General features: G+C 37.2%; 1 protein-coding gene and 1 long non-coding RNA gene across 2 annotated transcripts; both read right to left on the bottom strand.

Annotated features, from left to right (window-relative positions):
- Positions 1-2,281: 2,281 nt before the first annotated feature.
- LOC122145192 lies at positions 2,282-5,814 on the bottom strand. Its single transcript, XM_042757431.1, has 3 exons — positions 5,486-5,814; positions 3,365-4,901; positions 2,282-2,653 (listed from the first exon to the last, which is right to left on the bottom strand). The coding sequence occupies exons 2-3, from the start codon at positions 4,898-4,900 to the stop codon at positions 2,282-2,284; spliced, it is 1,908 nt and encodes a 635-aa protein (XP_042613365.1). The 5' UTR covers position 4,901; positions 5,486-5,814.
- A 9-nt stretch (positions 5,815-5,823) lies between these two features.
- On the bottom strand, positions 5,824-10,856 carry LOC109086549. The gene is made up of 5 exons (XR_006160139.1): positions 10,723-10,856; positions 7,226-7,263; positions 7,032-7,070; positions 5,998-6,047; positions 5,824-5,915 (listed from the first exon to the last, which is right to left on the bottom strand). It is a non-coding gene; the product is annotated as an uncharacterized LOC109086549 (long non-coding RNA).
- Positions 10,857-11,652: the final 796 nt, after the last annotated feature.

The following is an 11,652-nucleotide window of genomic DNA, read 5'->3' as shown; positions in this document are numbered from 1 at the left end:
AGACACAATCTAACGCCTTGACCGTACAGCCAACCTGTTAGCCAAGGCTGTCAGCGCCTCCACTGTAAATCGATAATCCAGGTTTAAATGGCCTCGGTTCCATATGATGACACAACGCGAAACGCATCCATGCAATAGCCGGGGACTGGGCTCTCTGGCCCCACTGTGGTCGTTAATGCAGGTTCCAGTGGCTGGGTTCTGTATGGGTACAACACAAAACCACATCCATACCAACCAGCCGGGGGGACTAAGGCTGTTCTGGCCCCACTGTAGTCGTTAGCCAGGTTCCAGTGGCTAGGTTCTGTATGGTATACCAAAACACATCCATGCCAGCCAGCGCAGGGACTAAGGCTCCTCTGGCCCCACTGTAGATGCGTTAATGCAGGTTCCAGTGGCCCCCAGGTTCTGTGGTGCAACATAAAGCACATCACACCAGCCAACCAGGAGACTAAGGCTCATCTAGCCCCACCCTGTCGTTCTAAGCTACTTTTAGGTTCAGTGGCCCCCAGGTTCAGCATGAGTACAACACAAACATCCATACCAGCCAAATCCTCGTAAAGCATGTGCACGGTACACAAGTTGTGGTAACTGTGGTAGCTCTGTAACACCCGATTGATGTAGAGGTCAGATTTGAAATGTAGATGTAGTCAAGTAGTGTGTGCTTTTCCGTTGTCGCTATTGTAATCAGTTCGTGTATCCTTGAGCGAGCGCTCAGGGTGTTTCCTGGAGTGTAGGAGGTCCTCATTGAAGTCTCACAGATGATGTTGAGATCGTTATTAATGCGAGTCAGATAATCCAGCATACTCTTCAGGTTGGTCAAGAAATCTCAATATTATATTGTGGTGGCCTATACACAGCTACGACTGCTGCTTTTATTGGGGAATCTAGTTTGATTCCTCGACTCCAGATCAGTCCACATTTTTGTATATATTGCCTGGGCTGGGCTGGAATATTAATGTACGTATGTTGGGCTCACCTCCATTTTTGAGCAGTTCTTGATGTGTTGGTGGGAGACATACCTGTTGCGTGTAAGTTGTATCCTTTCAGCTGGAGATCTGAAGTACCGCGATCCGGTCAGGTCGTTTCCGTTAGACACAGAACAGCCAGCGAGTTGTGGCTCATGATGGCATCTGATATCCTCCATGTGAGATAGAGATCCCTTCGATGTTGTGATGAATGATGGTGAAGTGTCCTGTCCTGCCTATTTTCCTTCTGCGTGCTGCGAAGTGGGCATTGATATCACCGTCTTGCTCTTCTCCTTGCTTTGCAAAGGGCTGTGATTTCTGTATCTAGCATATATCTTCTTGTCGTCGAGAATCCATGTGTGTGATCCTTGTAGAAGTCGTTCTGCTGGGGAGCGGCGTAGGCTGTCCGTCTTCTTCAGTGACTACTACTGCAGAGTGCATCGTCATGCCTGAACTGTGGGCTGCAGTGGCTAAGCCAGTGGAAGTGTCGGCCAGACGGCTCCTTTCCTCAGACTTCTTCGATCTCTCAAAATAAATAAGGCGTCTTTCGTACCTTTTTGCGATGTTTCTGACCGTTGGTTAGCCAGTTGAAGTCCCAGCATTTTAATACTGTAGCAATTCCATCTTTTATTTTTTGGTGGCCCAGTGTTTGCAATCATGCTGAAACGTCATTATCTCCGTCTTCTACGTCCAGATTCTGGTTACCATCCACGAACTCCCACTGCAACTTGCATTGTGTCAAAGCAAGTCGTAGTATTTTCCAGTAGCAGGTTTGTTTTAGTCTCTTCTGTCCTTCCTGTTTTTAGGTCCTTCCTGTAATCTTAAATTAAGGTGTTAAGATGTCGGTAGAAAGAGATTGCTGTACAGTCTCAGTGTGCAATCGCTTCTTTGTTAGTGCGGTATGCAGGGCATCAGGGCGATGTTTAACTGCTTCACAGCCTGGAATAACAAAGCTCTATCATCTTCCTGGCTTCAGTGTGCCTTCGCGTGGTGCGGTTCAGCGGTTCCAATGAAAGCGAGTCTTCTTTCTGTATGATCTCTGTGAGAGTGATGATTTGAAAATGGTGCTGAAGTCGTGCTCTTCGCTACCACATGAAGTGGTTTGACTTTACTGTGGTGGCGGTTGATATTAATCGTGAGGCAGATGTTCTCCAAAGGTTTCTTGCTGGCACGGTCTGCTGAAATCTCAGTTTCGGTAAATCATGGTTAGCTGGTATTTTGGATGTGACCGATGATAAATCTCCACGTCGTAATCCCCTGCTCTCGCTAAATCTAGGGCGTTTCCCAAGTCCTTGATAAGGTGGCTAAAAGACTCCTTAGCGGTTTGAGAGATGCGGTTTGCGGATGGTGAATGCGTTCGTGGCGTGAATACTTTTGTGGGCATGGGATCGTCCAATGTCAAGTGGCTGCATGCATGTGTCCAGAGTGAGGCCAGGCCTGAGTTCATCCTTTTCTTCTGTGCTGACATTCTGGTCATCCTGTTCAGAGACAACAACTTCCTGTTTCTCCTCGGTGTCATCCAGCTCATCATCAGGGAGAAATTCAAATGTGGCAGCGTCACTTATCAAGATGTCCCTGTATTCTGAATGCATCGCTTTCAGTTTTGCTAACGCTGCAAGCACATTGTGCATATTCACTGTATGGAAGTGTTGGTATCCTCTGAACTTGATGTGTCTTTTCAGCTTCACCTGCAGTAGCTGGGACTCACTGTTAGGCCTTGGCAGACAGTTGACTGTTGTCTCCACCTCAGAGGGCACACACACAACAGCACCATACACTGATCTTTGCTGTCCTTTGGGCAATGCAACTATTTTTGCAAAAGGAACAATTTTGGCGATAAGCTGTCGTTCAAGTACATTCAGTTCAAGCAGTTCTGCAGGGATGGGAGGCAATTCAAGTCTGTTTGCCGCTGCAATAGAAGGCATGGATCCTCTCTTCAGATGGCTGTCACAAGTGTGGCAGATCCATTCCTGTCTTCTCTCTTCAGGAACTGCGCAAGAAACTGAGCAGGCACTGTCACAAGCATGAACATATTTCCCGGTTAAGCAAGAGGCTGTAATATGAACATTTTTTACATATCGTGTTCTATTACACATCTTGACTTGATTTGGAAAAAGCGCCCTGTGACAGACTGTGCAGATGTAAGTTGGACCATGCAGAATTTGATGCCGAAACGCAGATATGGCCTTTTGCATCAAGCTGTTGGACACAGGCTGGTTTGTCGCATCAGAATTGGGTGTATCCTGGCTGAAACGAATGTATGGCCTGTATTTTCTCTTGATCCTTAATGCACATCTCAACTTGTGAAGAATGTGAAATCCAGGATCAGTAAGACACTTCTGTTTCTTCTGGAGAGCACAACGTAGAATGTGATGTGACCTAAACTCTGAATCACTTACGTATCTTCTGGCCATGTAGTCCTTCTTTTTCTTCTGGAAAACATCATCAGTATGGTACCTCCTGTCCATGTAGTCCCTCTTTTTCTTCTGGAAAAGATCATCAGTATGGTACCTCCTGACCATGTAGTCCTTCTTTTTCTTCTGGAAAAGATTATCTATCTTGTACCTCCTGACCATGTAGTTCTTCATGTTCCTCTGGAAAACATCATCAGTATGGTACCTCCTGATGATGTAGTCCTTCTTTTTCTTCTGGAAAAAAGCATCAGTATGGTACCTCCTGACCATGTAGTCTTTCTTCTTCTTCTGGAAAAAAGCATCAGTGTGGTACCTCTTGACCATGTATTCCTTCATTTTCTTCTGGAAAACAGCATCAGTGTGGTACCTCCTGACAAAGTACTCTCTCTTTTTGTTTCTGACAAAAGGATCTTGATTAAACTTCTTGGAGACATGCCTTTTCTTAATTTGAAACTGCAAACTGGTGGCATATTTCTCTTTCTCATGTTCCCTTTTTTTTTGTTCTCGAATTTCAAAATGTGAAGTTTTGTCCTCAGTTCCTGAACACTTTTTTGCCATTTTACGCACTTTTTTTCTTCTTCGCGGCTTGTTTGTTTTGATGACATTCAAGACACCTTGGTTTTTGTCCTCTGCAAAAAAAAGATTTTCAGGGATTTGGACTCCATTTCTTTGTGGTTTGAGCAGAGTTGAAGTAACTTGTGAGAGTGACTCACAAGCTGAAGATGAAGTATTTCTCCCTGACTGTTGCTCCATTTCAAATGAAACAGCCATGAATTCATAGGAAGTTTGAGGACCACGATTCCAAAAAAGCTCAAGTAATCTGTTGGTCATGTCATGCAGGTTGGTGAAAGTTAGCATAACTGCCGTTCCATCACCAGTAGGATGTGGCAAACCTTCAGCAGTTCTGGAATGGGAATCAAAAAATCCATATCTTCCAGATCTGTCTCTGAACACAGCAAAGCACTCTGGAGAAACAATAAGCAGTGCATGGCTGACATCTGTTGAGAGACACTGAAGTCTTTCATCAAGAGGAATCCACCACGCGTCCATTTCAGAAGTTCCTCTGTCTCTCAGATATCCCATCACCACTTCTGACTTTTGGACGCTGTAGTTGTGGTTAGAAGTTGAGATGCTCACAGGTACTTCAGCCATGCTTAGAAGATCCTGTCGGAATCTTCCTTCAGCAATAAGCTGCATTTTAATGCCGACATACAAAGCATCCCCTTCCTCTAGCACTCTGTCAAGATCAGGCTGTTCGAACGAAGTTCCCTCACTGTGGTACGCAAGGAATGTCAGAGCTACACATGTGCACTGATGATTTCGTGAGAAAACATCATACCTTGCATCACTCTGGCAATGAGACGCCTGCACGGATATAACTCCAGATGTGTTGTCGCCACCTTCGTACTGCTGTCTATCCGAAAACTGAGAAACGCCTTGGCTGACACTCGTCTGTCCTGTCAGGTCTAACTTTCTCCAACGAACTTTCTGAGCCTGGGATCTCCTACCTTTCCGAGGCATCCTTCAAAAGAACAAAAGACAAAATATGAGAAAACAGACCAAAGACATGATACAAAATAATCCATGACATATCTGACTAGCCCATTAATTACAAAGAAATAACTTGGTCAAAGAGTTGGGAATTCTACAACTCCACAAGCATATACAGACACGGAAATTGTGTAAATGTGATGCTTTCTCTGTAGAGATGCTCTGAAAACACCATCACATGCTGCATGTATGCAAACAAAGAAGTGCTTAATTTTCAAACATACTTCACATTAGAATAATTTAATTTAGCTCAATTGCAGCCTTTGACAATTTTATGATCATAATACTCATCCTTTTTTTAGCTAAATGGGATTAAATAATCCAAGTTTAACGTCTTGATCATCTGTTCTGACTGTTTTTTTTAATAATAATAATACTAATAAGCAGATGATTTCACATCGTCTCTTAAATAAGTGTTTAGCAAACAACTGTCACCTTTTCTTCATTATGAGTTTGAACAGATCTCTGATTAAAATGACTGTAAAATGGTTTTAATGCTACAGTTAAAAAGTGATGTATTCAATAAGCAGTTTTAAGATATTTTCAGTCACTTACTTCACGAAATGCTGAAGCGATGCAACCTGCAAAGTATTCTCAAGAAAAAAAACAAGTTAACTGACAAGAAAAAGAACGACTTACAAATACAGCTACTGTAATACACTTTTTCAATAAAAAGAACAGTAGCAGATAAAACAAATTATGAATCTAATATTAATAGAAACAAACTTTTTTCCAAAGAAAAAAACAATAGCAGATTAAACAAATTATTAACCTAGTATTAAAAGGACTGAACTTTTAAAAGAACAGTAATATTTGAACACAAATGATCAACTTAGTATTGAAAATAATGAATTTTTTTTTGTTTTTGTTTTTTTTTGGGGGGGGGGGGGGGTTGGGGAGGGGGTGGGGTTGGGGAAGGGTGGGTTGGGGTTGATAGGTGGGAAGAACAATACAGAAGGACTGCTGCTTGGAGAAAACGCAAAACCTGGAAAAGAAAGACATATTAGACAAATATAATGATAATAATATTGAAAAGAAAAAGACATTTAGGAATTTTGCACACTAACCAAACGTTCAGCTGCAGAGAAAAATGCAGGTTGTGCTCTGAAAAGATGGTCTGCAAAACAACAAACAAACACATAATTAAAGATAGCCTATGTATGTGAAATAAGACCAATATTAACATAAAAAAAAAAAAAAATTATATGCAAAGGCATCCATAAATGTTTTTTAATACGGTCAGATTTTCAATATAAGTTAATTATATTCCAAACCTAAACTACAGTAACTGATTGGCCAAAGAGGTTCCTCAGTGTAGTAAAACACAAAAGTAGCAAAATATGATATATTGTTAGTATAATATACTGACTGCCAAACAATATGACAAAATCTAAATGATTGACAGGCCGAAAGCATTTTTTTTTTCTGATTGGATGTTCAACATGATGTTTTTACTTGGTTTTAAATGTCTAGGGCATTATCAGAACTTGCATACTTCTCTACTATATAGTAGGGTGAAAAGCAGTAGATGAAAAGTACCTGGATGACCTACCACTTCTATTGAGATTCTTTAGTTTAGTCTATCCCATGAGCCCCACAGAAGCAAAATTGTGAACTGCATTGTAACTGATGCTGTAGCTCACATGACAGTGATAACATGACAAATGTAGTACATCTATATACCTACCACACATATTAGACTATTTTTTTTATTGCAAAATTATTACTTATTCATAAGAAGTATCTACTCAGAGAGTATGCAACTTTGAATGCCGCCCATGGCTATAACATAAACTGGTTCTATCTTTAAGGAACCAAAAACTTTATCTATAACTTACAACAATTTAAAACGAATGGTTCCCCAACCAAATGAATATCATCTCATTACTCTCTCATTGACTTTATGTGAAAAATTACAAGCAAGGAAAATCATTGAGGCCTACAACATTCCCCAGTGAATTTCACAAAACTCCACAAGCTAGTCACAGGTTCTGAAGTGCTATAGTGCATCAATGACTCAGTAATAATATTATCTCATTAATATTGCTTTGTCACCTGTTTATATTTTATCCATATAAAAAAAATAAAAAAACATACTTACTGGATATTGTGCAGTGGAGAGTTTGTAGTGCTCTTAATGCTATAATTTGAAAAAAGAAATAAAATGTCAGACATAACTTGTTAAAATCTGTCAACCCCATAAACTACAACGCCTCTGATTTACAAGATTTCACATTTTCTTATTCCTGCATAGTGCACCTTAAAATGTACATCAACCAAAAAATGCAAACAAACCTCAAGAATTGCTCAGGAGATAAAGCTCGATGATCAATCTAAACAAAGAAAAAATAATAAAAAAATAAAATCAAATAAAAAAATTAATTAATGCTTGACAGCACAGAACTGGGACAGCTGATAACAACAAAACACAGGTCTACGACTTTCAATATACCTCTTATAACTGAAACCAGAAAAAAAAATCTAATTTTACTCTTAATATAAACATTGAATATGTGGTCTATGTCCAAATAAATGTTTATGGTAAATGTTTAAATATACCTACAATAACAGATATTAATAGGCATATGACGTGACATTATTGTATATATATATATATATATATATATATATATATATATATATATATATATATATATATATATATATATATAATATACAAATATATTGGGACACAGAAAACACATTAGATCAGAGATATAACGTGTGGATGTCAACCATATCTACACAAAACGGAGGAAAGTGACATTAAGGTAACTAAAAAAAAAAAAAAAAAAAAAAAAAAAAAGAAAAAATTACATGCTGGAAGCTAAAAAGATTCTGTAAGCTGATAAATTCAGTAAAAACAGTTTTATACTCACCAAAACTGATCAATTCAGTACAAACAGTAATATTGTCAATTACCATTAAAGCTTAAATTTACTTTTCATTATAATAAATTCCAACATTTAATTTATTTTGGTGATGGCAAACTGAATTATAATAGTTAAGTCTATACAGTACAGGTCAAAAGTTTGGAAACATTACTATTTTTAATGTTTTTGAAAGAAGTCTCTTCTGCTCATCAATTGATCGAAAATACAGAAAAAAAGTAATATTGTGAAATATTATTACAACTTAAAATAATAGTTTTCTATTTGAATATACTTAAAAAAAATAATTTATTCCTGTGATGCAAAGCTGAATTTTCAGCATCATTACTCGAGCCTTCAGTGTCACATGTAACATCCAGTCTATCACATGATCATTTAGAAATCATTCTAATATTCTGATTTATTATGAGTGTTGGAAACAGTTCTGCTATCTAATATATTTGATGAATAAAAGGTTAAAAATAACTGCATTTATTCAAAATAAAAATAAAAATTCTAATAATATATATTCTAATAATATATTTTCTTTACTATCACTTTTTATCAATTTAACACATCCTTGCTGAATAAAATTATTGATTTTATTTAAAAAAAATAAAGAAAAAAATTACTGACCCCAAATTACTGACCAGTAGTGTATATTGTTATTACAAAATATTTATATTTTAAAAACATAGCTTCTTTTTTTTTTTCTTTTTATTATTCATCAAAGTATCCTAAAAAAGTATCACATGTTCTGAAAAAATATTAAGCAGCAGAACTGTTTCCAACTTTGATAATGAATCATCATATTAGAATGATTTCTAAAGGATCATGTGATAATGATCCTAAAAATTCAGCTTTGCATCACAGAAATAAATGATAATTTAAAGTATAATAAATTTCAAAACAATTATTTTAAATTGTAATAATATATCACAATATTACTTTTTTTTCCCTGTATTTTTGATCAAATAAATGCAGGCTTGATGAGCAGAAGAAACTTCTTTCAAAAACGTTAAAAATAGTAATGTTTCCAAACTTTTGACCTGTACTGTATGTCAGTGTCATGTTATCATCAATGTTGAAAACAGTTGTGCTGCTTCCTTTTTTTTGGTGGAAACTGAATTTTAACTATTAAGTTTGGGTTCAATAATTTTGTTAATATTTTTACTAAGCAGACATGAACTGATCAAAAGTGACAGTATTTAACAATGTTACATAAGATTTTGAATGTATTTTTATTTATTTTTTTACTTTGTATTCAAAGAATGCTGAAAAAATACATCAGTTTATTACAAAACTTTAAAATGCATAACAGTTTATCACAAAACAAAAAAATCCACACAATAATAAGCAGCACAACTTTTTTCAACACTGATAATAAGTTTATTTGTAATCATTACATTATATAATTAATTTCAGATTTATAATTTTTATATAAATTATGTTAAGAAAATAAACAATTATTTTAAAAGGAAAAGATATCTTAAATTAACACTGTTTTAACTGTTTCTCATCAAATGAATGCAGCATTGGTCACCGAAAAACAAAATACAACTTCAGCTTGCTCTTCCCCTGCATTCGGTGCACATGAACAGATCGTATTTAAGCTTCTAACACCGTCTCTCCTCCCTGACGCATTCATTACTCAAAATAAATGTATGGATAAATAAACTGTTAGCACAAATAGTCCACGATTCAAACTTAAAGTTCTCACTTCATCCTGCTGACGTAAAACCATTATACATTACCATTATAAAGTACTGTAATTATATTCCGATCATAAATTATGAAAAAAAAGCACAAAAAAATGTAGCTGACACCGCATCTAAACTGTAACTCAACAACATTTTCTGTGGCAAAAAAAAAAAAAAAAAGATTTCGCGCTCATTTACGATCAAAGTGGGAAGCCGTCCGCGCTCACGAGCGAGACGAGACGGATAACGTAAGTTCCGTTAATATCTACGTTAAGTTACCTCACACTCACACGGACTCCGTGTGTGAATCTGAGCCGATTCGCCATCACTATCGTGTCAGACACGACGGTCTGTGTGTAGATTCAGCGCTGTCTATTTTTACCTCGTGGATCAGTGAAAAACCACTATATAGACGTTTATGAAACAGCAGAAAATACTCTCATTAATCACGCCCAACACGCAGAATTAATCAGGCCTCACGGATTTCTAATGCCTCACATTCATCTCAAACAAAAGTAATTCTTAAATAGACGGTTAATACTATGAATTACTGTCCTAAAGGCACATACAAGCAGGAAACCAGCGGCCATATATATATATAAAAAAAAAAAACGGTTTCGCGCTCATTTACGATCAGAGCGGGAAGCCGGCCACAACCCGCGACAGAGACAAGACGGATAAGTCCAGTTTATATGTACGTTACCTCACACGGACTCCGTGTGTGAATCTGACCCGATTCGCCATCACTAGCGTGTCAGACACGGCGGTCTGTGTGTAATTTCAGAGCTCTGTCTATTTTGACCTCGTGGATCAGTGGAAAAACCACTATATAGATGTTTACGGACTAGCAGAAAATACTCTCATTAATCACGCCCAACACGCAGCATTAATCAGGCCTCGCATATTTCTAATGCCTCACAGTCACCTCAAACAAATTTATTTCTTAAATAGGCGGTGAATATTAGGAAATACTGTCCCAATACTGTTCTAAAAGCACATTCAAGCAGGAAAAGATAGCATCGATCTCCAGCGGCCTAACGTCAATGACTAACCACTGCTACTTAAAAATGTTGTTCATGCAATATTGCGCTAATATTCAGAATTAGCTAACGTATTCACAAACTTCAAGCAACAATAGTATACACCACTTGGGCAACATATTTTATTTCTTAAAATTCGTTATTAAAGGCAGACGTTAGAAAAATAAACCATCTGTACTCACCTCAGGGAGATTTCTGGAACATCTGCCGTTGGTCTCACGCTATCACAGTATAACTCAGCCAATCAGCACCCGAACTTCAGCTGCGCAGCCAATAGACATGCAGTGTTACTCTTCTATCCATATTTGGAAGAGAGCGCCCATGGAGACAGTGGATTTTTTTTTATTGATTTTTTTGAATGTGTGCATCAAGCCTTATTATTAAAAATTAAATGTTCCACATATTAAAAAGTTAAACACAGTTAAATTAAAATTTTTAATTTTAACTTTGTTTTTAAGATCACCATGAGTCATATAATCGCATTCTTTAATAATGAGCACTTTAAAATCAATACTTTCAAATTGTTATAGCCATTAAAATACAGAGAAAGAGACATTATGTAATGAATATATGAATTTATATAATTTTATAATTTTAAGGAACAAGAACCATTACAACAAGAAATATTACATTCTTTAAATGTTTAATATTTAAGTATTAAATTCCCAACTCTAATGGAGACAAAACTAAGGAACTTTAAAATATGGTTTTATGGATATACCTTGATGTAATGATTCACACATAAAATATAATATACATCATCAATATACAATATACAAAATATACACATCACTAAGAAGTAAGTTTTTTTTTTTTTTTTTTTTTTTGGTTTTTGTAGATTTCTTTAAGATTTTATGAGAAGTCATAGCACACCTCTCCTCAATAAGCTGCAAGATTTGACACAGTGGCAAAACTCGGCCCTCAGTTGCTAAGGAGTTTCTAGGTGGTTGCTAGGGCGGTTGCTAGGGTGCCTAGGGTGGTTGCTAGGGCGGTTGCTAGGGTGGTTAGAGTGGTTGCTAGGGAGGTTGCTAGGGTACCCATGGTGGTTGCTAGGGTAATTGGGGTGGTTGCAACGGTGTTCCAATTTGGTTGCTAGGTTAGTAGGGGTGGTT

Source organism: Cyprinus carpio, chromosome A5 (assembly GCF_018340385.1).
Source record: "Cyprinus carpio isolate SPL01 chromosome A5, ASM1834038v1, whole genome shotgun sequence".
Lineage (NCBI taxonomy): Eukaryota > Metazoa > Chordata > Actinopteri > Cypriniformes > Cyprinidae > Cyprinus > Cyprinus carpio.
The sequence above is the reverse complement of the archived record's forward strand: the minus strand, read 5'-3'. Positions and strand labels throughout refer to the sequence as shown.

What these genes read in the sequence shown, in the direction of transcription:
- LOC122145192 (XM_042757431.1), bottom strand. Translation starts at nt 4,900, where the DNA reads ATGCCTCGGAAAGGTAGGAGATCCCAGGCTCAGAAAGTTCGTTGGAGA. An exon ending in ACTACATGGCCAGAAGATAC is followed by an intron (nt 2,654 to 3,364) that starts GTAAGTGATTCA and finishes CAGCTACTGCAG; the next exon opens with GTGAAGCTGAAAAGACACAT.